The sequence below is a fragment of the Chelmon rostratus genome, chromosome 5 (assembly GCF_017976325.1).
Source record: "Chelmon rostratus isolate fCheRos1 chromosome 5, fCheRos1.pri, whole genome shotgun sequence".
NCBI lineage: Eukaryota > Metazoa > Chordata > Actinopteri > Chaetodontiformes > Chaetodontidae > Chelmon > Chelmon rostratus.
The window spans coordinates 30,072,393-30,098,441 of record NC_055662.1 but is presented as its reverse complement, the minus strand read 5'-3'; the positions used below and the strand labels follow the sequence as shown (position 1 = coordinate 30,098,441).

Genomic DNA, 26,049 nt, shown 5'->3' with positions numbered 1-26,049 from the left:
ACACACTGGAGACAGCAGATACATACACACACACACACACACACTGACAGACACACACACTGGAGACAGCAGATACACACACACACACACACACTGACAGACACACACACTGGAGACAGCAGATACACACACACACACACACACACTGACAGACACACACACTGGAGACAGCAGATACACACACACACACTGACACACACACATACAGATACACACATACCCTCAGGACCTTTGACACCTGTAAGCTCAAATGTGATGCCAGCAGCTGATTGGCTGTTTGTGATGTACATTGTGATGTCACAGCTGTGTGAATAAACCACAGAAGAAGAAGAACAGCGGCTCATTGGTGTTTTAGATGTAGTTCCATTTGTCCACCAGCAGGTGGGGGATAGCATCCTTTCACCTCCTTCATCAGCTGTAGAAGAGAAGAAGAATGGACTCCGCCACATGTCCACCTGAGCATCTCAAACATATCAGGGCTGTCCTGTCATGCTGCAAAGAACCAGAAGACCTTCACCAGTGTGACAGCCTTGATACTGCCTGAGAGGCAAAACCCAGGTCATAGTTAGCCTCTGCTCGTCTGAGCTCACGTTAACTGAAGGAGATTCATGTTTTTTATTATTAACAGTGTTGGAAGCATGAAGCAAATGCTTAATAAGCTTCAGAGCTGCTGCCCAATCACCTGCGACCCCCGCAGGAAGGTGATATTTACCTGTGTGTCGCGCGGGGCCGTTGTTTTTTCTGCACAGCGGAAACATTGTTTCTCCAAAGTCCCAGGAAGGCCGAAGCCTCTTATCCAATAGGAAGAGGTCTGTTGTGGTGCCCGGCTGGTGTGCAGGTGAGACAAATGTTGGGTTGGATGATTATTCAGCTCAGCACAGAGAAAAGCTCCACAGGGTCCCACAGTCTTCTTTAACACATTATTAATATTACTGCATTACATCACTGCAGTACTAACCATGTGTGCCTAACTCTGCCCCTCGGTTTCAGCGCCCCCCTGTCCTGAACACACTCACTGGCTGTTGACACTGATTCTACTGGAAACTGGTTTATTAAAGGCTTCATCATCAGAACCAGACTTTCCAACCAGGAGACGGGAAAAGGAAACCAGATGTAGACAAAGTGACGGAGCAGCAGCCCCACTGCATACAGCTGTCCTCCTCCCACAATGCAATGCACACAGGAAGTACAACCAGTGGAAGAATGAAATCACTCCCTTTGTGAAGTTGAAGTTTAACTAGCACTGACAGATTTAATGGAACAGGAAACAATACAGAAGTTAATTAGCATCCGCTAACAAAACATTTAAGCATGTTGACTTTGTGTTTAAACGGTGAGGCTAACTTAAGCTAGGCTAACCACGTCCTCCAGCTCTGTACTAACACACAGACATGAGACTGAAGACAAGAAGATAAAATCAAACTGTTCCTTGAAAATAAACAAAAGATTTCTACAGAATTAATAATTAATAACAAGAATCAAACCACGTGATTCAAAATGATGATGTGGTTCAACTTTATATTTAATGAGGCTGTAAATAAAAAGAAACTCAGTTCTGTGATCAGTCTGGTGTCATTAACAAACCGATCAATCAGCAGCCAGAAGCCCTCCTGCTGCTGTGATGTCATCGAAGGATCGGAGGAATGATGACCTCATCGTTTGTCCTTTCAGGCCTGTTTCCACGACAACAGCATCCTACTGTCTGTCAGAAATGTGGGTCTGCAGGTGGTGCAGATGAGATGTGGGGGTCTGCAGCTGGTCTGGAGGAGGTCTGAGGGTCTGCAGCTGGTCTGGAGGAGGTCTGAGGGTCTGCAGCTGGTCTGGAGGAACTCAGGACTCAGAGTTGAGGTTGGAGATCTTGTCAATGGACTGCAGCAGCTGAGAGACCAAACGGAGGGTCTCTGCTTCCCTCAGCAGCTGACTGAAGGCAGACACACAGGTGAGGCATTAGAGGCTAAAATGTTCAGTTTGGTGCCACCTGGTGGTCAAATCAGATACCCCTCAGGACTCTGACATGAACAGAGGAACATGTTTGTCATCAGAATAATTTAAGACATGTCATGAATCTCTAGATTCATTAATTGCATCGCAGATTTTTTTGTTTTTTGTTGGAAGATTAAAAGGCGTTTCAGTGTTTTTCACCCTGCTTGTTCTCAGTATTGTTACCGTGTCCACACCTGTGACCTGCCGACTGTCCTGTTTGGTCTCTCCTGTTGTCCTCCCGTTTCAATAACTAAAAAGAAAAGTTGCTGTAACGGTAACAGGAGCTGTTCGACATGCTCGCTACATTCCCCTCCAGTACAGCAGGTGGCAGCGTGTAGAACATTAGCTGTAACATGATGTGTCAGTGATGAGTTCAAATCCTTCAGTGATCTTAGTGATCAACTGATCTTAGGATTCACTGTGCGTCTCTAGTCTACATGAAGGGGGACGTGGACAGTGGACAGTGGTGGTGGGACGGCCCAGTGTTGAGTAAAGCCAGAGATGAGCCGATAACCCTAACCCTAACTGTTAGAGGAACAGCCTGCAGGTTGTCGAGGCGTCAGACCGCTGGCAGGCTGAGATACATCTACCTACTGTTCCTGAGGACACTGTGTCCACTGGACTGCTAATGAGTCCTCACCATCATTATCACTGTTTTACCAAGTCATCATGGGAAATATAAAGACACGATTTATTCAAACAAGTCAAACGATGACTCTGTCTCTGCACGTTAACGTCCCTCAACTCGATTTTAGTTCAGGAAGACAACATCTGGACACGTCTGTCTGATCTGTAGAGGGCTTTAAGAGGGACGCTTGACTCTGTCCTCTGCACTCTGTCCACTGTCCTTCACTACTTCTGAGTCTTTAACATGAGCATCAGTATCCAGCTCAACACCGGATTACAGTATGTGTGTAATCAAGCACCTGTTCACACACCTGTTCACACACCTGTTCACAGATACTGACCAGATGGAGGAGTGGGCGTGGCTTGCTGTCTTGCTCAGGTACTCAGACGCCACCTGAGCATTGTGTCTCATTGTCATGATGACCTCAGACTCTGCCGCCTTCAGACTGTCATTCTCTGACCGCAGAGAGTCGACCTCCACCTGAGACACACACAGATACACACCTGACACACCTGTACACATGTATACACACCTGACACACAGTGTGTGTGTGTGTGTGTGTGTGTGTGTGTGTGTATGATTTATTAACCAAATGTAAACAGAGATCAGCTTGTGATAAAGTAGGAAACAAAGTAAAGTCTGGTTCCCTGTGTGCTGTGGATCAGGCTTCCTCCATACAGAGTGGTCTCCTCGGAGTCTCCCTCGCTGTCCTCCTCTTCATCTTCCTGCCTGGTAGATGATGAAGATGCTCCTCTCAGTCCCTGTCTTAGTGTCAGATCAGCTGACTGTGGGTCACATGTCTCTGTGGTCGTCTTTGACAGGTGGACGTGGATCAGGACTGAGAGACTCTGGCAGACAGATCTGGACTGGATCTGAACCTCCGTTCAGCGCCGCTCGGCCCAGCGGCAGAGACAGTTTAACCAGCTCGTCTGGATTCTTGTACTTCCTGTTTGGACGAGTCGTCCTCAGAGGACGCTGCCGAGCGTTTTCCTGCTGCTTAAAGAGCATCGTCCTCTCAGTGGAGACTCTGTCGGGTTGGAGGTGGCCTCATATTTCTGGGGGGGGGGGGGTCATCACTGTGTTGACAGAATGGTGGAGGTCTTCTGTCCTGTCTCCGTCAGCATCAGAAACAGCCCCCCGTGGTCCTCAACATGAAGACAACGTGTCCATTGTCCAATGGCCACCACGAGTTTAGATCCTCGCATTTTTCATGTTTTTTTTCTGATGATGATCAAACTGTTCTCACCTGCAGCTGCTGCAGCTCCACCTTCAGCTTAGAAACACTGTTCTCTGCTCTGACTGCTCGCTTCTGCAACACACAGACAGACAGTCCTGAGAGACAGACGGGTACAGAGAGACAGTCCTGAGAGACAGACGGGTGCAGACAGTCCTGAGAGACAGACGGGTACAGACAGACAGTCCTGAGAGACAGACGGGTGCAGACAGTCCTGAGAGACAGACAGTCCTGAGAGACTGACAGGTACAGACAGTCCTGAGAGACAGACGGGTGCAGACAGTCCTGAGAGACAGACAGTCCTGAGAGACAGACGGGTACAGACAGACAGTCCTGAGAGACAGATGGGTGCAGACAGACAGGTACAGGCAGACAGTCCTGAGAGACAGACAGTCCTGAGAGACAGACGGGTGCAGACAGTCCTGAGAGACAGACAGTCCTGAGAGACAGACAGTCCTGAGAGAGACACAGACGGGTACAGACAGACAGGTTCAGACAGACAGGTTCAGACAGACAGGTACAGACAGACGGGTACAGACAGACAGTCCTGAGAGACAGACGGGTACAGACAGACAGACAGGTTCAGACAGGGAGAGACAGATGATCTCCTTCACTGTGCGATCAGGAGGTTTGATGTTGTTTCCAGATCTGGATCGACTCGATGCTGATCAGCACCAGTAATCCATATTCTAATCAACAAGATTAGGTGTGTGCAGCTTTACAGCAACTTCCTTTAAACCACTGGCCAACTCCTCCTTCTCTTTTATACATCTGTTATTTGTTGTTGTAAGACAGCTCTGTACACCAATCAATAAAGTACACCCTACTGTCACAACTGCTGCGTTCCTTAATCATAGTGCCACGTTAGAGTCTTATGGTGGCACTCCAATACCCTCTTCCCTTCTGGACTGTGTGATTAGTATTATTTCCCATCACTAAACTCTGCGTGTTAGTCCAGTGACGTCTGGGTTTGGCCATGTGGGTGGAGGTTCAAGGTGTCAGGCGCTTAGAACGAGTCGATCCGGATCCGCTGACCGGAACCTACCGTCATCAGCTGGAGGTTCTGCTCCACAGAGTGAACCATGCTCTCCAGATCCTGAGCCTCCTTCTCCTCCTGACGCCTCCGCTGGAGCAGCTCCTCTGACAGCTCCAACACCCTGACAGGGAGGAGACAGGCACAGAGGCATGATGGGTAAATTCTCTGATGTGTGGCGTCGGTGCTGTAATGTGGTTGGCTGGTGCTGACCTGCAATCATTAGCCTCTGATCGCCTCTGCAGCTCCCTGACGGTCCTCCTCAACGTCATGTTCTCCTCCTTCAACTGCAACACACACACACACACGCACACACGCGCGCACACACACGCGCACACACACACACACACCCAACAGTTCCCTCATGAGCAAACACCTGGTGACAGTAGCCTGAACTGAACTGAACTGAACTGAACTGAACTGAACTGAATAGTCTGACGACCACTCAAAGCACTTTTACAACACGAGCCTGCACCCATTCACACCTGGCAGCTCGTCCACCTGCTCATTCCCAGCATTAACACACTCAGGCTTCAGAATCTTTCCCAACGATACTTCAACATGTAGAACCACCAACCTTCTGATACTTCTGACAGGTGGACGACCGCTCTACCACCTGAGCCGCAGTGAGCTGACCTTTGACTTTAAACCACCAAATCTACTCTAATCAAATTCTAACCGGTTCATCCCTCAGCTGACGGGAACATTTGTACCAGAAGTTGTAAAACTGCCTCCAGGTGTTCCCGAGAGATCCTGTTCAGCAGAACGGAACGAACGGATGAATGGAGGAGTGGGTTCCCGTGGCCACAGCTGGCGAAGGCGTGGAGGAATAAAGTTTAAATGTGTGTCATGAACTTTCTTTAAGATGATGTTTAGCATTAATCGTGTGCTGTGTGCTACCTGTTGTATCTGACTGCTCCTCCCGCTCCGTCTCCTGCAGGAGGTGGCCGGCTCAGCAATAGAGGTCTCGTCGTCTCCTTCGTAGTTCTCTCCTCCTGCTCCTCCCGCCGCTCCTCTCTGCTGGACTTCAGGTTTGGAGGAGAACCTGCTTCATCCAGAGATGCCTGCGATTAATGCTCAGCGTCCAGTTTATTAGGAACAGCTGCCAAAAGGCCGTGCTACAGTCCTGACCTTCATGTCAGTGTTCAGGTCATTAGTCTAGTCTACGTACAAGACGAGCAGATCCAACAGGAACAAACCGCTTCTGGACTGAAGCTGTGCTCACATCTAACGTGATGGATGGGACAGAAGAAAGATCCCAGAGAGGACAGTCTGTAATAATGATGTCACCATGGAAAGGCTCACCATGAAACACTCCTGCACAGCCAGAAGCTGTCAATGACAACCGAGCGTATTTTAACGAAGGCCAACCAATCAACATGAAGGGATCACAAACCTGCAGCCACACGGCCCTTTGTGGAACAGCTTGGACATCCTGATCTAAACTGTATTCAGTCAGTTCCGCCTCCAGGAGAACAAAAACTAACCAATCAGTGAGCAGCTGGCACGACTCACCTGGTCTCCTCCTCTTCCTCCTCCTCCTCTGTGCAGAGTGAGGAAGTGCTGTCCACACCTGACTGGAAGCTCCGCCCCCAATCCTCCTCCTCCTGATTGGACAGACAGACAGACGGGTAGACGGACAGACAGGTAGTTTTCTGTTATACAGCCGGTAGAGGACCAAAGATTTCACACAGAACTGCATAGCTCAAACAAGATGATGTCAGTGATGATGATGATGATGATGATGATGATGTCAGTAAAGATGTCACTCTACCTCCGCTGCCAGAAAGGGCTCACGGAAGAAACCTGTCCTGACCTCAGGGTCAAAGGTCACGTTCCCGACATCAAACGCCCTCTGAGAGCTGCTGGACTGTTGACAGACAGACAGGCAGGCAGGCAGGCAGGCAGACAGACAGACAGACAGACAGACAGACAGACAGACAGACAGGCAGGCAGGCAGACAGACAGACAGGCAGGCAGACAGACAGACAGACAGGCAGGACAGTTATAACTACTGCCGCGTACTTTTCCTTCTTTTGCTGCAGACTGTGTCATTAAAGTACCTTGCTGTGTGTCTTCTCCTGGCCCAGGTCTTGTTCTGGGTCTTGGTCCAGGTCTGGATCCTGGTTCTTCCAGCGTAGAAACTCTCTGAAGGAGAAGGGGTTCAGCTCCTCACCCTCCACCTCCTCATCTGCTGAGGGATGAAGGTCACAGTGGGATGCAGAAACTTTGTGTCAGCAGCAGAGAACACAGTGACCAGCAGGGGGCAGCGTTACAGTACAGACACACTGCTGCAATAAAGAAGAGCTCATCTGGAAGCACAGACAGAGACACAGACACACAGACACACAGACAGACAGAGACAGACAGAGACACAGACAGAGAGACAGACAGACAGAGACACAGACAGACAGTCAGACAGACAGACAGAAACAGACAGACAGACAGAGAGACAAACAGAGACACAGACAGACAGACACAGACAGACAGACAGACAGAGACAGATAGAGACACAGAGAGAGACAGACAGACACTCTCAACCTTTGTGTTAACAGTCGTGACAGATGAAAAACTCTCATCTCAATGACTTCATACGATGTTTGATCATAAGCAGAGTTTGATCATAAGCAGAGTGAGGAGGACTCGACTGAGTCCACGAACCGGATCCAAACTAAAACCATGGGTCCATCGAGCCATTCGCCGATGGTTCTGTTGTACTTGGTGGAACTCTTGAATTTTGGGTTTCGGACTGAGGACGTCCTGTCGGACCGCAGGAAATCATGAAGGACTTTTCAGTCTCAGTAATCATGAGAATACCCTCCAGATGACCCGGGTCAGACTCGTCTAATCCAGCAGCTCCTTGGGATCCTCTGGACCTGGTTTCTGGACTAGTGTGCTGAGGCCGCTGCTGTGAGGCAGCTGATGCTAACATGTTAGCATATTTCATATCCAGCTGTCACACAGCACGTGCACAGGTGTGCACAGGTGTGAACAGGTGTGAAAAGGTGTGAACGAACAGTGAAGTTGTGTCCAGACAGAAAGTCCAGCTGATGCTTGATGAGCAAAGACTCGGACACGCTGTCGGTTTCTGTCAGACCTCAACGTTCATGTAACTGAACTGAAACTGCGGGGTGATGTTCTCTGGACCAGAACCAGAACCACAATGAAGTGTGTGTGTCCTCTGACGGGAGCAGAGCAGCGGGGACTCACCGTCTGTGATGATCAGACATTTAGCAGATGTCCTCTTTGTGGACATGGCGACAGACAGCTGGACTGACAGACAGCCGGATCGGTCTCTGCCCTCAGTTAATGTTCAGTATCGACCATCGTCTCGTCCCGCTTGTCCAAACAAACCCGGAAACATAACCGACCGCTACAAACTCACGTGACCGCTCTTCTAACTTCTCATAGGCTGGGACCGTCACGTGACGCAAGAGAAAAAATATACGGCACAAGGAAGTACGTTTCCTGCTGGGTCCCGGTAAAAACAGAAAAGCCACACGTGTCGGTGCCGCGGTCCGGTGTGTTTACCCGCAGAGACCCGGAGGACAGTCCGGCTGCAGCGGAAATAGTCTGCTCCGGTAAGTGGCTGACCAGTGCATGCGCCCGGCTTAACGTGGCTCGGCCCGGCTCGGCCCGGCTCGGCGCGGCTCAGCCCGCCGGTCGTTCGGTTCTGGTTTATATGCGGGTCTCCTGTGGTCCTCTTCATCCTGCTGCGATAGCTGGTGGGCGGGGTTGGTGGACCAGCACGCTGCTGGGCTGGTTCTTGTCCCATATCAGACCCGCATCTCCTGTCCCAGTGATCACCAACCGGTGGCCCGCGGGCCGAATGCGGCCCGCCGCACCGTCCAATCCGGCCTGCAGTTGGATTCAAGACTTGTGAGGATCAAAGAGAAAATGTGGTGTGGTCCCCACTATTAAAGCAGCTGATCTGTCAGGAATCCACCTTTTCTGACTGTTTACACTCTGAAAGAGACAAACTCGCTGCACATTTATTGTTGCACATTTATTTTTTCCAGAACTTTTCTCATGTCTTTGCTTTACATTTGGTTTTTATTTGAAAGTCTCAACAACGAGCTTCAAACAGGTAGACTTGAACAGAAAGGGAGAAAAACCAGCGTAAAGTAGCAGGTAAATACTGACCTGGAATCAGATCACAGGGCTGACATTTCCCCTCTGACAGCAGCTTCTTCTCAGCAGGCTGGCAGCTGTCTGTAACCACGTCCCTCCCACCCTGACACTGCGTGGAAGCGGCGCTGGGGCGTCTGGGGTGCGTTTGATTCGGCCACGGGCCTTTGCTGCTGTGGTGACCTCTCTCTCCCCTCTCCCGGTTTTGGCTCTGGTTCTGGTTTTATGTGTTGTGTATTGTCTTTTTCGTGGCCCCGCTGTTGAAGCCCTCGTGAAGGCCTGGCCCCCAGTCAGCCCCTCAGCCGGTGTTTCAGTGTAATTCTTTATTAGTCTGTTGGATTAATTCGCTTTAAAGCAGATATAAAGTCTGTTTGCTTACGTTGAGTTTGTTTGATTGTATTTAGGTTTGTGGGTTTTTGTGGTCGGTTCTTGGGTGTGAACGTCTGTTGGGTTTTATGAGTGATTGTTGCGTCACCAGTGATGAAAGTCATGGCACGGTTTTACCTTTAGTTTCCTCTTTTGTTGGACGGGCGCCGTGGCTGTCTTATTAGTCCAGGTCTAATTTCCTGGGGGTGAAACTCCCGCAGGGGGCTCAGCTCCTCCCCGCTCACGTCCAACCGGTCCGACAGTCGCTTCGTCTCGTGTGTTTTTATCGAAGTCCTCTTGGAGAACGCAGCCTCGTTCAACAATCAACGTCAAACATGATGTTTGGCCAAAATGTGATTTGAGAGTTTGGACCCCCAGGTGACCCCAAACCATTTCAACCAACAACGAACGTCATTAAAGGAAACCTGTAATTTAACATCATTATAATTTAATGTCGCCTGCCTGCAAAGACTCAGGCTGTCGGCTGCGACTGAAGAGGTTTACATTAACGAGGTCCCCGGAAAAGTTCTTCATTATTTCAGGTTGAGTTGAGACGAATTGAAGAGGAGCCCCCACGACCTTCACATCGCTTTTGTTGTCTGTGCGGGTGATGGTGAGATGTCAGGTGGACAAAGTTTATAAAAGTAGTTTGGTGTGGATCTGCTAGATATGTCCTCAGGTAACCTCTGCAGTCAAACTGAAGGCATGTCTACAGTGTGTGTGTGCGTGTGTGTGTGTGTGTGTGTGTGTGTGTGTGTGTGTGCGTATGTGTGCGTGTCAGAGACACAGGGAGGGGGAGAAGGGGGGATGTCCACTATGACCTAATGTAGTCTTCATTAATGTGTCTAATCGGCAGAGTTGGGAGAATGTCTGAAGAGGTTCCGCAGGAGGGGCAGCAGTCCCAGGCCACCCAGTCCCAGTCCCAGGCTGAGTCAACCCAGTCCACCCAGTCTCTGTCCCAGGTCCTTTCCACCCAGTCCCAATCCCAGCCTGGCTCCAGTTCTTCCAGCGGGCCAACCTCAGCCAGCCAGTCGTCCAGCGGCTCGGGGACACTGAGCAGCGTGGACACCATCCCCGTCACCCTGCCGTCCGTCCCCGAGGAGCCCGAGGCACAACCCTGGGGCCGACTGCTGCCCATGGCCCGAGGCTTCAGGAGCCACGGTGAGTCCAGTGTTTGTAGCCTCACGTGCTAACATGCTAGGACTGATACTGGCACTGAGGCTGATTCCAGTGGTTAGTCCTAACACTGGTCCCAGTGCTAGTCCTAACACTGGTCCCAGTGTTTAGTCCTAACACTGGTCCCAGTGCTAGTCCTAACACTGGTCCCAGTGTTTAGTCCTAACACTGGTCCCAGTGCTAGTCCTAACACTGGTCCCAGTGTTTAGTCCTAACACTGGTCCCAGTGGTTAGTCCTCGTACTGGTCCCACTGTTAGGCCTGGTACCAGTGCTGAGTTTTAATGGCGTTCTGATTTGTTCGTCGATCGTTGGTTTGCAGACTGTGTCGAGGATCAGTACCTGTTTGGACGGGACTCTAAGTGTAACTATGTTCTGGATGATCCAGATCACAGAGGATCCAAAAAGTTCAGAATCTACAGCAAGAAACACTTCAGGATCTACAGAGTAAGACCGACTGATTGTAATGATCGATGAATGATGACCTGTGATCAGCCGCAGTTCAGCCAACAAGTCTGTCTCTCTGTCTGTCTGTCTGTCTGTCTGTCTGTCTGTGTCTGTCTGTCTGTCTCTCTGTCTCCCTGTCTCTCTCTCCCTGTCTGTCTGTCTGCGTGTTAGGAGGGCAGTGAGGTGTTTGTGGAGGACTTCAGTAATAACGGGACATTTGTTGATGGGAAGCTGGTCGGTAAAGGCAAGAAGTTTCTTCTGGTCAACAACGCGGTGCTCGCTCTGTCTGAACAACGGAACAAAGGTCAGAGACTAAACAAGGAGTCAGAGATCTGTTCTGTTAGCACCGGGTCTCACCTCATACTGCCTGTCTGTCTGTCTGTCTGTCTGCCTGCCTGCCTGTCTGTCTGTCTGTCTGTCTGTCTGTCTGCCTGCCTGCCTGTCTGTCTGTCTGTCTGTCTGTCTGTCTGTCTCCAGTCTTTGTCTTCATTGATCTGATGTCAGATGATCAATCAACGTTACCTAAAGAGCTTCAGGAGAAATATCAGCTGACTCGGCGCATCGGCACGTGAGTCTGACACTGTTCATACTGCTGTGATGTCACTTCCTGTGTCCTGAAACCTGCTTATAACAGCATGATACACTGTGTGTGTGTGTGTGTGTGTGTGTGTGTGTGTGTGTGTGTGTGTGTGTGTGTGTGTTCCAGAGGAGTGTGTGGTGAAGTCAAACTGGCCTTCGAGAGATCCACCTGGAGAAAATTTGCTGTGAAAATAATAAACAAGAAGAATTTTCAGTCTGAAGGGGTGAGTCATGTCGTCTGCTCTCTGATTGGCTGAGAGCCTTCCTTTCATCCCTCTTTGCTCCCTGTGATGGATGAGGCACAGGTTAGAAGGTAAAAACTACAAACATGTGACCATGTGGTTCAGTTTGTCTCAGGTCCAGTGGACAGAGTGTTGGCGGGTCAGATCATCGTTTACACGGCGCTCACAGCCGCTGTGGGTGTACGTTCGTTTTTATCGAACATATTCTGCTGTGGCGACAAGACGTCTGTGAAACGAAGCACACGGAGCTGCTCGACAAACGTACATTCAGATTCAGAACAACTTTATTAAAACTTGCAAACTGCTCAACGCTGTTCGTTACAAACTACCATAAAGATGACATAAGAAAACTAATGATAGTAAAAATGTGCACATGTGTACACGTACATGGACAAAATTAACCTCTCGGTTAATGAAAGAAAAACCCACAATGATCACAGAAATAATTTGAATCTGACAAAAGTAATAATAACAACCGATGAAAATCAGACGTTGCTTTTGAACCGTGGTTTAACAGAATTATTTTAAAAATAAACTCATGAAACAGGGCTGGACAAAAACGATGGTTCCCCTAGAAAAGACTGAAAATAATGTGACCATGGGGACATGTTCAGTCAAGGTGTGTCCTCTAATTAGCTTCATAAACTTGTAGTCAGTCAGTCAGCCTATTTAAAGGGTTACAGGTAGTCACTGTGCTGTTTGGTAAGGTAAAGGTTATGAGATCATCTCCAAGCAGCTCGATGCTCCTCTGACCACAGCTGCACGTATTATTCAGAAATGTAAGATCCCTGGGACTGTAGCCAGCCCCCCTGGACATGGCCGCAGGAGGAAAACAAATCAAAGAGACGGATAATACGAATGGTGACAAAAGAGCCCAGAACAACATCTAAAGACATTAAAGGTGAAGTCCAAGGTCAAGGTACACCAGTGTCAGATCCACCATCCGTCCTTGTTTGAGCCAAAGTGGACTTCGTGGGAGACGACCAAGGAGGACACCATTGTTGAAAACAAATCCTAAAAAAGCCAGACTGCATGTTGACAAGCCACAAAGCTTCTGGGAGAATGTCCCAGGGACAGACGAGACAAAACTGGAACTTTTTGGAGGGCACATCAGCTCTATGTTCACAGCATATGAAGAAAAGAAGACTGTCCCTTCTGTGGAGGAGCCTCTGTTGTGTTCTGGGGCTGCTTTGCTGCATCTGGCACAGGGTGTCTTGAACCTGTGGAGGGTACAATGAAACCTCAGGACTATCAAGGTATTCTAGAGAGAAATGTGCTGCCCAGTGTCAGAAAGCTTGGTCTCAGTCGCAGGTCATGGGTCTGCAACAGGATAATGACCCAAAACACACAGCTAGCTAAGAGGAAAACACTGGACCGTTCTGAAGTGGCCGTCTGTGAGCCCTGATCTAAATCCTACTGAACATCTGTGGAAGGAGCTGAAACATGCTGCCTTCAAACCGGAGACACCTGGAGCAGCAGTGCCAAAATACCTGCTGAGAGCTGCAGAGGTCTCACTGACAGTTACAGAGGTCGTTTGATTGATCAAAAGGTTGTGCAACAAAATGATAAGTGAAGGGTACCATCGTTTTTGTTCAGGCCTGTTTCATGAGTTTAGTTTTTAAAATAATTCCACGGTTCAAAAGCAACGTCTGATTTTCATCGGTTAATTTCATAGAATTTTTATTATTACTTTTGTCAGATTCAAATTGTTTCTGTGATCATTGTGGGTTTTTCTTTCATTAACTGAGGGGTACCAACAATTTTGTCCACATTTTGTGCGTATGTGCCTCAGCAGACCACAATATAGAAAAAGCATAGTTTGCAGATGTTGAAGGACCAGAGTTTAGCCTGGTATTTAACCTGGTATGTAGCCTGTATTAACCTATAATTAGCCTGTATTTAGCCTGGCATGTAGCCTGGTATTTAGCCTGTATTTAGCTTGGTATATAGCCTGGTATTTAACCTGGTATGTAGCCTGTATTTAGCCTGGTATTTAACCTGGTATGTAGCCTGTATTTAGCCTGGTATTTAGTCTGGTATGTAGCCTGATATGTAGCCTGGTATATAGTCTGTATTTAGCCTGTACTTAGCCTGGCATGTAGCCTGGTATTAAGCCTGTATTTAGCTTGCTATATAGCCTTGTATGTAACCTGTAATTAGCCTGTATGTAGCCTGGTATGTAGCCTGTATTTAGCCTGGCATGTAGCCTGGTATGTAGCCTGTATTTAGCTTGGTATGTAGCCTGGTATTTAACCTGGTATGTAGCCTGTATTTAGCCTATAATTAGCCTGTATTTAGCCTGGTATGTAGCCTGTATTTAGCCTGGTATTAAGCCTGTATTTAGCCTGGTAATTAGTCTGTAATTAGCCTGTATAGAGCCTGCATGTAGCCTGGTATGTGGCCTGGCATTTAGCCTGTATGTAGCCTATAATTAGCCTGTATTTACCCTGGTATGTAGCCTGTATGTAGCCTGTAGTCAGCCTGGTATGTAGCCTGTAGATATCCTGTATGTAGCCTGGTATGTAGCCTGGTATGTAGCCTGTAGTTAGCCTGTATGTAGCCTGGTATGTAGCCTTTAGTCAGCCTGTATGTAGCCTGTAGTCAGCCTGGTATGTAGCCTGTAGTCAGCCTGTAGTCAGCCTGTAGTTAGCCTGTAGTCAGCCTGGTATGTAGCCTGTAGTTAGCCTGTATGTACCCTGTAGTCAGCCTGTATGTAGCCTGTAGTCAGCCTGTAGTTAGCCTGTAGTCAGCCTGGTATGTAGCCTGTAGTTAGCCTGTAGTCAGCCTGGTATGTAGCCTGTAGTTAGCCTGGTATGTAGCCTGTAGTTAGCCTGGTATGTAGCCTGTAGTCAGCCTGTATGTAGCCTGTAGTCAGCCTGTATGTAGCCTGTAGTTAGCCTGTAGTCAGCCTGGTATGTAGCCTGTAGTCAGCCTGTAGTCAGCCTGTAGTTAGCCTGTAGTTAGCCTGTATGTAGCCTGTAGTTAGCCTGTAGTCAGCCTGTATGTAGCCTGTAGTTAGCCTGTAGTCAGCCTGTATGTAGCCTGTAGTCAGCCTGTAGTCAGCCTGTAGTTAGCCTGTAGTCAGCCTGTAGTCAGCCTGTATGTAGCCTGTAGTTAGCCTGTAGTCAGCCTGTATGTAGCCTGTAGTTAGCCTGTATGTAGCCTGTAGTTAGCCTGTTGTCAGCCCGTAGTTAGCCTGTAGTTAACCTGTATGTAGCCTGGTATGTAGCCTGTAGTCAGCCTGTATGTAGCCTGTAGTCAGCCTGGTATGTAGCCTGTAGTCAGCCTGTAGTTAGCCTGTAGTCAGCCTGGTATGTAGCCTGTAGTTAGCCTGTATGTACCCTGTAGTCAGCCTGTATGTAGCCTGTAGTCACCCTGGTATGTAGCCTGTAGTTAGCCTGTAGTCAGCCTGGTATGTAGCCTGTAGTTAGCCTGGTATGTAGCCTGTAGTCAGCCTGTAGTCAGCCTGTAGTCAGCCTGGTATGTAGCCTGTAGTTAGCCTGTAGTCAGCCTGGTAGTCAGCCTGTAGTCAGCCTGTAGTCAGCCTGTATGTAGCCTGTAGTTAGCCTGTAGTCAGCCGGTATGTAGCCTGTAGTTAGCCTGTAGTTAGCCTGTATGTAGCCTGTAGTTAGCCTGTTGTCAGCCTGTAGTCAGCCCGTAGTTAGCCTGTAGTTAGCCTGTATGTAGCCTGTATGTAGCCTGAAGTCAGCCTGTATGTAGCCTGGTATGTAGCCTGTAGTCAGCCTGGTATGTAGCCTGTAGTCAGCCTGTAGTCAGCCTGTAGTTAGCCTGTAGTCAGCCTGGTATGTAGCCTGTAGTTAGCCTGTATGTACCCTGTAGTCAGCCTGTATGTAGCCTGTAGTCAGCCTGTAGTTAGCCTGTAGTCAGCCTGGTATGTAGCCTGTAGTTAGCCTGTAGTCAGCCTGTAGTCAGCCTGGTATGTAGCCTGTAGTTAGCCTGTAGTCAGCCTGGTATGTAGCCTGTAGTCAGCCTGTAGTCAGCCTGTAGTCAGCCTGTATGTAGCCTGTAGTTAGCCTGTAGTCAGCCTGTTTGTAGCCTGTAGTTAGCCTGTATGTAGCCTGTAGTTAGCCTGTTGTCAGCCCGTAGTTAGCCTGTAGTTAGCCTGTATGTAGCCTGTATGAAGCCGGGTATGTAGCCTGTAGTCAGCCTGTATGTAGCCTGTAGTTAGCCTGTATGTAGCCTGTAGTCAGCCTGTATGTAGCCTGTATGTAGCCTGTATGTAGCCTGTATGTAGCCTGTAGTCAGCCTGTAGTTAGCCTGTAGTCAGCCTGTATGTAGCCTGTAGTTAGCCTGTAGTCAGCCTGTAGTTAGCCTGGTATGTAGCCTGTAGTTAGCCTGTATGTAGCCTGTAGTTAGCATATATGTAGCCTGGAACAGTAGCAGACTGGACTGACGTGTCTCCAGGAGCCTAAGACTGATGCCTGTTGTGGGATTAAAGGTGTTACAGTCGTTTAAAATCATGTAAATGTTCTAAAAGTGACAGATTAAAAAATAATGTTAATTTTAGACCCGGCCTCTGGACCAATGGCAGGCCAGAATGGTGGTGATGTGATCTGTTTGTTTTTGTCACAGACAGCGACGCGAAATGCAAAGACAGAGATTGAGATTCTGCAGAGAGTCGACCACGTGAGTGTGAAACCACAGAAGAAGAGAAGTCATTCTACAGGATCCTTCAGGATCAGCTGCTAACTGGACTCTCCCCGTCTCCTTGTTTCCCCTCTTCGTCTCCATACCTCTCCTCGTCTCCTCATTTCCTTTTCATCTGTCTCATCGTCTTTTCTTTTTCTTATCTCCTCTCCTTGTGTCTTCTCCTCCTCTCCTCTCTTTGTTTTCCTCGTCTCCTCTCTTCTTCTCCTCGTCTCCTCTCTTCCTTTCCTTGTCTCCTCTCCTGCAGCCTTGTCTCATAAGGACGGAGGACTTTTATCAGACGGAGGACAGCTATTACATCGTGTTGGAACTGTGAGTTAACTCGTGTTGCTGCTTCACTTCTGTGTTCCAACAACGAGGACGTGCTCTGTCCGCCTTTTTGTCTCTTAACTTCCTGTCTGCACAGGAAGTGTGGGTGTGTCTCGTCGTGCAGTTTGACACCTGTTGCTTGCGATCAGATTCACCTGCATTGATTAAATATTTGATTAGTGTGCAGCAGAAGGACTGACAGCTGATTCCAGATCAGCCCTGGGTTCAGCAATTTGTGAAGCATTCAGTAGATTAGATTAGATTAGATTAGATTAGATTAGATCAGATTAGATCAGATAGACTTTATTGATCTCACAATGGAGAAATTTACTTTTACAGAAGCTCTTCAGAACACACGGGGGGGGGGTGCAAACAGGGAATGGAGGTGCAAATAAGAACAATAAATTACAACAGTGCAAACCACAAAAACAATTAACTTTTTTTAATTAAAAACTGTCTGTCTGTCTGTCCATCTGTCTGTGTGTCTGTCCGTCTGTCTGTCTGTCTGTCTGTCAGGATGGAGGGAGGAGAGTTGTTCCAAAGAGTGAAGTCTCAGAAGCAGCTCGCCGAGTCCGTCGCCAAACTTTACTTCTACCAGATGCTGAGAGCGGTCCAGGTGAAACTGAGACACTGTTGCTATGGTAACTGGTACACAGGAGTCCATCCACAGTGTTTAACTGTGTGTGTGTGTGTGTGTGTGCGCAGTACCTCCACACTAATGGGATCATCCACAGAGACCTGAAACCAGAGAACATCCTGCTGTCCTCACAGGATGACGTTTGTCTTATCAAGGTGCACACCTTCATCATCGTCATCATCGTCCTCCTGCTGCAGCCACACCACTGTGTGTGTATGTGATTTTATGTGTGTGTGTGTCAGGTGACGGACTTCAACCAGTCCAGGATCTTGGAGGAGGCCATGCTGATGAGGACTCTGTGTGGGACTCCGTCTTACCTGGCCCCTGAAGTCTTCACTCACGCCTTCACCACAGGTTACAGTCTGGCTGTGGACGCCTGGAGCCTCGGAGTCCTGCTCTTTGTCTGGTAGGCTCACTCATCCACCGCACCTGTCTCACCCCTCTCTGTCTGTCTTTTGGACTCATATGGACTGAATGTTTGATTGACAGCTGGCCTACTTGTCCGTCTCTCTGCCTGTCTCTCTCTCAGTCTGGGTGGTTATCCTCCTTTTCACGAGAGCTTTGGCCACCAGTCGATCACAGATCAGATTATTTGTGGAGAGTTTACGATGGTTCCATCCAAATGGAAATGCATCTCTGACCAAGGTACTACTGTAGGAATACTGCAATACTACTGTAGTACTACTGTTATATTACTCCAGTACTCAGTGTGTGTGTGTGTTTCCATATTTACAGCGAAGGACGTAGTGAGGAAGCTGCTGGTTGTTGATCCCAGTAAGAGGATGACTATAGAGGAGGCTCTGCAGCACCCCTGGTTACAGGTACACCTGACACACAGTACTGCAGTACTACTGCAGTACTACTGCAGTACTACTGCAGTACTACTGCAGTACACCTGACACACAGTACAACCACTACTACTAAGCTCACCCTCCGCTGTGTCTCACAGGTGATTTATTCACACTTCAAGAGTATATTTTCAACAAATGTGTAATCATGCGGTGGATGCCCAATCAAAAGGATCTGAATAAATGAATCGATGAGTTAATTAATTTATGTACTTCTCTTCGGTTTTCTTCAGTCGTCCTTCTGTCGTTTCGGTGATGAGCTTTGACATAATAAATGATCACCTGACCCTGACAAACAGCCTCTTACACACTGCAGGTGTAGAGGCTCTAATGCACATATGTCAAACCGATTCCATAAAGGTTCGTGTGGCTGCAGGTTTTAGGAGCACAGCAGGCCAACCAATCAGCATCAAGGGATCATTAGTTATCAGCTGAAGACTGAGATCAGCTGATTAATTGATTCCAGCCTGGTGTGCTCCTCCTTGGTTGGAATGAAAACCTGCAGCCACACGGCTCTTTATGGAATCAGTTTGACATGCCTGCTCTAATGAGACTCTGTCCAGGTGCATGATGGGAAATGCTGTTCTGATTCTTATTGTGTGATTGTGTTTAGGATCAGGTGATGTTGGAGACGGCTCACAGACTCATGTACCCCTCTGCTGATGATGCTGCTGCTGCTGCCGCTGCCATGGTAACCACATCTGCTCACACTCATTCATCAACTCATGGTGTTGGTAAAACTAACACCACCCCCTGACTCCTCCCACCAGCCAGAGGCGGGGACAGCCACAGGACCGGGATCAGGACCCACCAGGAGGAAACGAGGACGAGATGAAGGAGACCAGGAAGAGGAAGGACAACCAGCCAAGCGGAGCCAAGCCCCGCCCACTTCCCCACTGTAGAGGACCAATCAGATTCAGCCATTCCATTCCTCAGGTCATGTGACTCCTACCTGTTCACGACTGAAACACTGTAAAAAAAAAAAAAAAGTGTAGATTTTTTTCTAATAAAGTCTTTTATATTTTTCACTCTAAAGTTTCAGCAGCTTTTAAACAGAGCAGATGGATATTAATGCTGTTTGAAATGAAAATCATGATATTAATCCAGACAAACTGCTCATTCACCTGTTTGACACACTGACGAGCCGGACGGTTTAACTCAAGGAAACATCCGAGCTTTGTTACGCTGAGACGAAGGACAGTCTGAGTTCTCAAAGGGAACTTCACTGACCCGCACTCAGTGGTTAGTTATTCTGAGTTTGACCCAGAGTTCAGGTTTGAGCTCAGAGTTCAGATTTAGACCAGGACTCAGCTCTCAGTGAGGAGACCGGAGAGCTCAAATCCTCCTGAAGGTTAGTCCAGACGAGCTCCTCCAGCTGCTGGACAGAAATGACTGTTACTGTGAGCAGAATTCATCCACAGTGAACGCAGGTAAAACAGAAGAGTGAAACAGGTGAAGTAGGTCACATGACGACAACTGAATCATCTCCATGACGACTCAGTCCACAGATGAACAAACTCGGTGGATCTGGAGCGCAGAGCTGGAATGATGTTTGTGCGTAAAAGCAGTACAGCCTGCGGGGGGCGCTGACAGCACTAAGCACTAATGTTGTCATGGTGACCGTGAGGCAGATAAACAGATCAGACAGATGAGTGAACGAACTGGAAGACGAATGAGAAAAAAATCACAAAACTTTATTTCTCTTCATTACAAAGACGTTTTTTTCTGTTAAAGTGCTTTAAGACCAGATTTTTGTTCAACTTGATTTGGTCGACTTATTCAACCTGGTGATAAAGTACAGATCTGAGACCTGCTGGGACAGGGCAGGGACCAGCACCTCAGTCATGTGATCACAGAGCTGATCCTGGTCGAACTCCTGCTTCCTGAAAGACACTCACATGTAGTTTGGCAGTTTTCTTCTCAGGTGGTGGTGTTTAAAGGTCCGGTGTGGAGGATTCAGGGGGGTCGAGACTCAAACAAGCCATCACGCCTGTTTGTCTCAGTAATACATGTCTTCCTCATCCTCTTTCTCTCAGTGTCAAACCTCATTATGATGATGATGATCGGCTCCTCCTCCTGTCTCTTGGCCCCACCCATCAGCGTGACATCCCTCCTGCGGGCCGTCCCTCTGTGGTGATGTCACAGCTTGGCTCTGCGGCGGTCTCTGATGGCGTACAGGACAGCGTGAGCTCGGTCGAACGACTCGCCGACAGCCGACTGAACTCGGCTCCTCCAACGCTGCAGCTGAGTCCGCTGCTGCAGGACGTCTCTGTCCCCTGCCATAGGCTGCAGCGAGAGACACACTGAGCACGCTCAGAGCCGATGGCTAAACCCCTCCCCTAACATATGGAGGGATATAAACCCTGACACACCTGCTGGTCCCGGTCACACCTGCTGGTCCCGGTCACACCTGCTGGTCCCGGTCACGGCAGGTGTGTCAGGGTTTGTAGAAACAGTAACTTAGGGGGAGGGGCTTAGCAAACAGTCAGCTGATAAATTTGTAAACGAATCAAAGCCTCTGACCTGCATGAGCTCACAGATGGCGAGCAGGTCGGCCACTGTGATGTCATCACCGCAGAGGAAAGGCTGTCTGCCAAGAAACATGGACTCCAGTTTATCCAGAGTGTCATCGAGCTCTGACAGAGCGCGAGTCAAACGCACCTCGTCCACCTGAGAGCCAGACTGAGCCGGGAGGAGCACCTGAGACAGGTCGATGGAAAGACACAGAGAGAGAGAGAGACGGGGGGAAAGACAGAGAGAGATAGAGAGAGAGAGAGAGAGAGACGGGTGGAAAGACAGAGAGAGAGAGAGAGACGGGTGAGAGACACAGAGAGAGAGAGAGACGGGTGGAAAGACACACAGAGAGAGAGAGAGACGGGTGGAAAGACACAGAGAGAGAGAGAGAGAGAGAGACGGGTGAGAGACACAGAGAGAGAGAGAGACAGGTGGAAAGACAGAGAGAGAGAGAGAGAGACGGGTGGAAAGACACAGAGAGAGAGAGACGGGTGGAAAGACAGAGAGAGAGAGACAGGTTGATGGAAAGACACAGAGAGGGAGACGGGTGGAAAGACAGAGAGAGAGAGAGAGAGACGGGTGAGAGACAGAGAGAGAGAGAGAGACAGGTGGAAAGACAGAGAGAGAGAGAGAGAGAGACGGGTGGAAAGACACAGAGAGAGGGAGAGGGGGGAAAGACAGAGAGAGAGAGAGAGACGGGTGAGAGACACAGAGAGAGAGAGAGACAGGTGGAAAGACAGAGAGAGAGAGACAGGTGGAGAGACAGAGAGAGAGAGAGAGAGAGACGGGTGGAAAGACAGTGAGACAGACGGGTGGAAAGACAGAGAGAGAGAGAGACGAGTGGAAAGACAGTGAGACGGATCGGTGGAAAGACAGAGAGAGAGACGGGTGGAAAGACAGTGAGACAGGTCGATGGAAAGACAGAGAGAGAGACAGGGAGACGGGTGGAAAGACAGAGAGAGAGAGAGAGAGACAGGTGGAAAGACAGTGAGACAGATGGATGGAAAGACAGTGAGAGAGACGGGTGGAAAGACAGAGAGACAGACGGGTGGAGACGCACAGAGAGAGAGAGACGGGTGGAAAGACAGTGAGACAGAGGGGTGGAGACGCACAGAGAGAGAGACGGGTGGAAAGACAGTGAGACAGATGGGTGGAGACGCACAGAGGAGCAGTCAGAGTGATGATGTCACATGTTCAGGGTTTGGTGTCCTTCACAGTAACCCTGGACTGTCACCGTCTGTCCACACACACCGATCATTTCTATCAGTTTCTATTGATCAATTCATCTCTGAACAGAGTTCATATTGATAATGTATTTACTCTGTGTGTGTGTGTGTGCGTGTGCGTGTGTGCGTGCGTCACCTCCAGTATAAAGACTTTAGCGGCGTGTGGTCGTGTGTTGTTATGATGCCAGGCTGTGTATTCGTCCACTCTGGCTCGTCTCTCTGGTTGCCGAGGATACCAGTGCTCTGGGATGTCATACTTGGTGGCCAGGTACTTCATGATGGCGTCACTACACACAAGAAAAAACTTAGTGAGTCTTATTAGTACTTAAATAATGGACGAAGACCAGGATAAAGAGACGTCTCCTCCATAAAACAGAACAAACAGAACACGATCTTCACTGTATGAGACAGAATCAGCCTTCAAGTCATGAACATGTTGATGAGTCAGGAGTTTGTCCTGGGGGACACATTCCAGGTGTCCCTGTGGAATGTGTCCACTGGCTGTGAGCGTGCAGGTGAAGGGACATGCTCTCAGTGTGTGTGTGTGTGTCCACCTCTCTGTGAGGACGAAGCCGTTGTCCACCATGACAGGAACCTTCTGCATGGGATTCAGCTTCGTGAAGTCTGGAGTTCTGTTCTCTCCTGCAACCAGAGAAGAGCAAATAACAGCTCACACCAGACTCCGTCCAAAAATCACGCAGTTTAATGGCTCCATTGATCATATTCTGAGGATCATCACTGTCCATCGCAGTGAAATGGTACCAGACACCTCCAGCGTCAGCCTCTGACTTCACCCGACTCACCCAGAGCGACCTTTACAACTGAAACATGACGCTGCGTCCATGTTTTTATTCCTTCAGAAGAACATATCAACTTGCACCATGTGTTTAATTTGCATTACAACTGCGTAAACCGACCATAAAAACGGTGATATTTTTAACGGAGTTTTGTTTGCTCTGATCTGGGTCAAAGTTCTCTGGGACAGAGGTCATGACGAACGAAGCTACTGAAAGCTGAAGAAGTCCGGCGTTAAACTGCTGACTGACAGCTAACTGACCACAGCACTGACTGGTTAATGGACGGTGCCCGTTAGTTAACTAGCTAGTTATGTTCACCGGTCAGTTAGTTAGCCTGTTAGCCAGTTACGGCTAGCTGCTAACCTTTCCTCAGAGCCACCGGGCGGACGGTGTGCGGGACTTTGTTGCAGTTGAGCAGGATGTGTATCGCCCGGCAGGGCTGCGACAGGAGGTCCAGATACACCTCCACCAACCGGCGCGTTGCCATGGAGACCGGAGTCGTTTCTAACGTGTAAAAACACAGAAACAACCGAACATTAAAACCCCCAAACAGTCCTGCTTCCGCCTCTTCTTCTTCCTCTGTGAGTCTGCAGTCTGTCAACGGCTCGACTGCGCCCCCTGTGGGTCTGTGTGTGTGTGTGTCTGTGTGTCTCTGTCTGTGTGTCTGTGGGTCTGTGTGTGTGTGTGTGTGTGTGTTTCTATCTGTGTCTGTCTGTCTGTCTCTGTGTGTCTTCTTCACATTCGTCTAATATCCCACATGTCCCCAGCTGAGGATTAATAAAGTTGATCTCATCTTATCTTCTCCACTGACCCGTTAGAACTCCTGAGTGGAACCTGACTTGGTCCCTGACCTGGTCGCTGACCTGGAACCTGACCTGGTCCCTGACCTGGTCCCTGACCTGGACCATGTCCTCATGTTGAGCTGCCGTCTGTCTGTTTGTTGACATTCATGGAGCTGAATTTAAAATGAAGGTTTGGAGTGGAAACCTGACGTTGGACGTCTCTGGTTCTGCCTGCGTCTCCTCTCTGGAACGAGTCTTCGTCCCGCAGACTGAACCGCGTAGACTGTCCACACTTCTGTGTCAGAGAGACAGAATTAGTTAACCAGCTTGACTAACCCAGTTAGTGAAAGGGCACGTTAACCCTGGGCGGTGTCTGCAGGCTCCACCAATCACACGGCTGTGTTCAGACTGAGGACGTAGAGCGAGTCAGTGCTCGGTCTGTCTCTCATTATGTCGTCCTCTCAGCTGTTCTTCTGCTGTCTCACTGCTCTGTCTCTCATCAGTCTGCACGGTAAGGCAGGTTCATTCAAACACACTTTAACCGTCTCCTCTGTTATATTTCATGTCCTTCGCTTTTAATCGTCTGAGCTCGTCTATAAAAACTTCAGAAATATTATTTGATTTAGTCTCTGTGAGAATTATCTTCTGTCCATCAACCAGCCAGCTGATCGACTCAGTGCTATTTCATGGATTTGGCTTGTATTGTATTTTTTCTTGTTGAAAATGATTTGATGATGTGATGTTTGATGGACAGCTGAGGGGCGTGTGTCAGCTGTGGTCAGCTGCTGAATCACTGAACAGTAATAATATCGATCAGGTGTGCTTCTTTAGAGACTGTCCTGCTTTATTTTGAATTTGCGAGCTGCAGCTGCTCTCAGTCTAAATGTTAATGTGATTCAGTGTTAGCATGAGCAGCTAGCAGAGCCTCAGGCTGCAGAGCGTTGACCTCTGACCTTTACAAACCTCTTTGGCACTGAAAGTCTCAGCCAGCTTCAGATGAACTATGTCATGTTGTCATTGATTTATCTTTAAAGTCTGAACATTTTCATTTAAAGCAGACTGACGCAGATCTGAAACACACACAGTTTAAAAGGTGTCTAAAGTGTGTGTGTGTGTGTGTGTGTGTCAGGAGGCTGTCTCCAGTGTTTTGGTTGTAATGTAGGTGGTGGGCGTGGCCAGGGGCGGGGCTATGTGGAGCTGGGCTGCAGCCAACCAGAAGTCATCAACTGCAGTGGAACAGAGGGAGGATTCAAACTGAGATCCTGCATCACAACGTACAGCAGTCAGTACCTGTCTGTCTGCTGTCTGTCTGCTGTCTGTCTGTCTGTCTGTCTGCTGACTGTCTGTCTGCCTGCTGTCTGTCTGTCTGCTGTCTGTCTGTCTGCTGACTCTCTGCCTGTCCGCTGTCTGTCTGTCTGTGGCACAGTGGGTGTGTCCTGTATTAAAGTGGGTGTGTCCTGTGGCACAGTGGGTGTGTCCTGTGGCACAGTGGGTGTGTCCTGTGGCACAGTGGGTGTGTCATGTATTAAAGTGGGTGTGTCCTGTGGCATAGTGGGTGTGACATGTATTAAAGTGGGTGTGTCCTGTGGCACAGTGGGTGTGGCATGTATTAAAGTGGGTGTGTCCTGTGGCACAGTGGGTGTGGCATGTATTAAAGTGGGTGTGTCCTGTGGCATAGTGGGAGTGTTTTGTATTAAAGTGGGTGTGTCATGTGTTTATGTCCTCAGACGTCTTGTAGCTTGGACTTTAATCACAGAAGCAGACGTTTTCTAACCCAGTTGTACGAACTGTGAATGAACATGAGGAACATGAAGCCGACTGTTACTGCAGGAACCTGAAATGACTCCTCACACTTCAAAGCTCCGTTGTAGCTCGGGTTGAGTTTCACAGCATTTTATCAAACTTTTGAGAACGCACACGTCTGCTCGCTAATCAATCTGTCCTGTTCTTATGTGTGTGCAGAGGCTCTGGACCTGGTCTTGTCTAGGGGTTGTGCAACGTCTCGCCACTGTCAGCAGATGGGGCTTCCTGGAGTCTCAGTCGCTTGCTGTCATTGGTCGCTGTGTAACGGTGGGTGGAGGTGGGCGGGCTCGGTCGCCACTGTCATCACCAGCTGCTGGTTTCCTCTGCAGGGATTCGCAGCAAACTGAGAACTGATCCCAGACCAGTCCTGGCCCACAGCCTGAGGGTAGAACAAACACTGAGCTTGTGCGCTACTTATTTTCTGTTCTCAGGGTTTTTATTCTCATGGTTGTCTTCCCTGGAAAGTGTTCTGTGTATTTCCTCTTGTTGACTTCACCAGTCAGAGTCACGTCTGCAGGACTTATTGCATCATAACTAGTCTGGAGCCGATCACGGTTCGGAGGGAAAGGGACACAGTGTGATGTGGAAACTTGAAGCCTCCAGATCACAAACGCTGAGAATGGAATTACCCTGATGTGACCTGAACGCAGC

General features: G+C 48.9%; 3 protein-coding genes across 9 annotated transcripts; 1 reads left to right on the top strand and 2 right to left on the bottom strand.

Annotated features, from left to right (window-relative positions):
• Positions 1 to 1,081: 1,081 nt before the first annotated feature.
• Positions 1,082 to 8,238, bottom strand: entr1 (endosome associated trafficking regulator 1). 6 transcript variants are annotated; one of them, XM_041937531.1, is made up of 10 exons: positions 8,089 to 8,238; positions 6,942 to 7,072; positions 6,653 to 6,748; positions 6,394 to 6,485; positions 5,779 to 5,926; positions 5,092 to 5,165; positions 4,891 to 5,002; positions 3,858 to 3,920; positions 2,934 to 3,091; positions 1,082 to 1,921 (listed from the first exon to the last, which is right to left on the bottom strand). In XM_041937531.1, the coding sequence occupies exons 1-10, from the start codon at positions 8,132 to 8,134 to the stop codon at positions 1,831 to 1,833; spliced, it is 1,011 nt and encodes a 336-aa protein (XP_041793465.1). In that variant the 5' UTR covers positions 8,135 to 8,238; the 3' UTR covers positions 1,082 to 1,830. The 6 variants fall into 6 exon arrangements, with proteins under 6 accessions (XP_041793465.1, XP_041793468.1, XP_041793466.1 ...); XM_041937534.1 differs by having other exon boundaries at positions 2,952 to 3,091; XM_041937532.1 differs by having other exon boundaries at positions 5,779 to 5,923.
• Positions 8,239 to 8,336: 98 nt separating this feature from the next.
• On the top strand, positions 8,337 to 19,302 carry chek2 (checkpoint kinase 2). The gene is made up of 15 exons (XM_041936642.1): positions 8,337 to 8,459; positions 10,229 to 10,533; positions 10,869 to 10,993; positions 11,165 to 11,297; positions 11,471 to 11,561; positions 11,700 to 11,796; positions 16,408 to 16,461; positions 16,730 to 16,794; positions 17,308 to 17,407; positions 17,497 to 17,583; positions 17,671 to 17,834; positions 17,958 to 18,073; positions 18,164 to 18,249; positions 18,890 to 18,967; positions 19,047 to 19,302. Exons 2-15 carry the CDS (start codon positions 10,239 to 10,241, stop codon positions 19,176 to 19,178), a joined length of 1,623 nt encoding a protein of 540 aa, XP_041792576.1. The 5' UTR covers positions 8,337 to 8,459; positions 10,229 to 10,238; the 3' UTR covers positions 19,179 to 19,302.
• Positions 19,303 to 19,949: 647 nt separating this feature from the next.
• Positions 19,950 to 23,389, bottom strand: gstt2 (glutathione S-transferase theta 2). Of its 2 annotated transcripts, none has more exons than XM_041936643.1 (5): positions 23,177 to 23,389; positions 22,571 to 22,658; positions 22,153 to 22,303; positions 20,800 to 20,976; positions 19,950 to 20,562 (listed from the first exon to the last, which is right to left on the bottom strand). In XM_041936643.1, the coding sequence occupies exons 1-5, from the start codon at positions 23,298 to 23,300 to the stop codon at positions 20,416 to 20,418; spliced, it is 687 nt and encodes a 228-aa protein (XP_041792577.1). In that variant the 5' UTR covers positions 23,301 to 23,389; the 3' UTR covers positions 19,950 to 20,415. The 2 variants fall into 2 exon arrangements, with proteins under 2 accessions (XP_041792577.1, XP_041792578.1); XM_041936644.1 differs by having other exon boundaries at positions 19,950 to 20,440.
• Positions 23,390 to 26,049: the final 2,660 nt, after the last annotated feature.

Excerpts from the sequence above, each read along its gene's own strand:
- entr1 (XM_041937531.1), bottom strand. The coding sequence starts at position 8,134 with ATGTCCACAAAGAGGACATCTGCTAAATGTCTGATCATCACAGACG. Across the intron at positions 6,749-6,941 it reads AGGAGAAGACACACAGCAAG|TCCAGCAGCTCTCAGAGGGC; the intron begins GTACTTTAATGA and ends GTCTGTCAACAG. Across the intron at positions 3,092-3,857 it reads TGGAGCTGCAGCAGCTGCAG|GTGGAGGTCGACTCTCTGCG; the intron begins GTGAGAACAGTT and ends TGTGTGTCTCAG.
- chek2 (XM_041936642.1), top strand. The coding sequence starts at position 10,239 with ATGTCTGAAGAGGTTCCGCAGGAGGGGCAGCAGTCCCAGGCCACCCAG. Across the intron at positions 16,795-17,307 it reads TATTACATCGTGTTGGAACT|GATGGAGGGAGGAGAGTTGT; the intron begins GTGAGTTAACTC and ends TCTGTCTGTCAG. Across the intron at positions 18,968-19,046 it reads CTGCTGCTGCCGCTGCCATG|CCAGAGGCGGGGACAGCCAC; the intron begins GTAACCACATCT and ends TCCTCCCACCAG.
- gstt2 (XM_041936643.1), bottom strand. The coding sequence starts at position 23,300 with ATGGCAACGCGCCGGTTGGTGGAGGTGTATCTGGACCTCCTGTCGCAG. Across the intron at positions 22,659-23,176 it reads CCCGGTGGCTCTGAGGAAAG|GAGAGAACAGAACTCCAGAC; the intron begins GTTAGCAGCTAG and ends CTCTGGTTGCAG. Across the intron at positions 20,977-22,152 it reads CTAAAGTCTTTATACTGGAG|GTGCTCCTCCCGGCTCAGTC; the intron begins GTGACGCACGCA and ends GACCTGTCTCAG.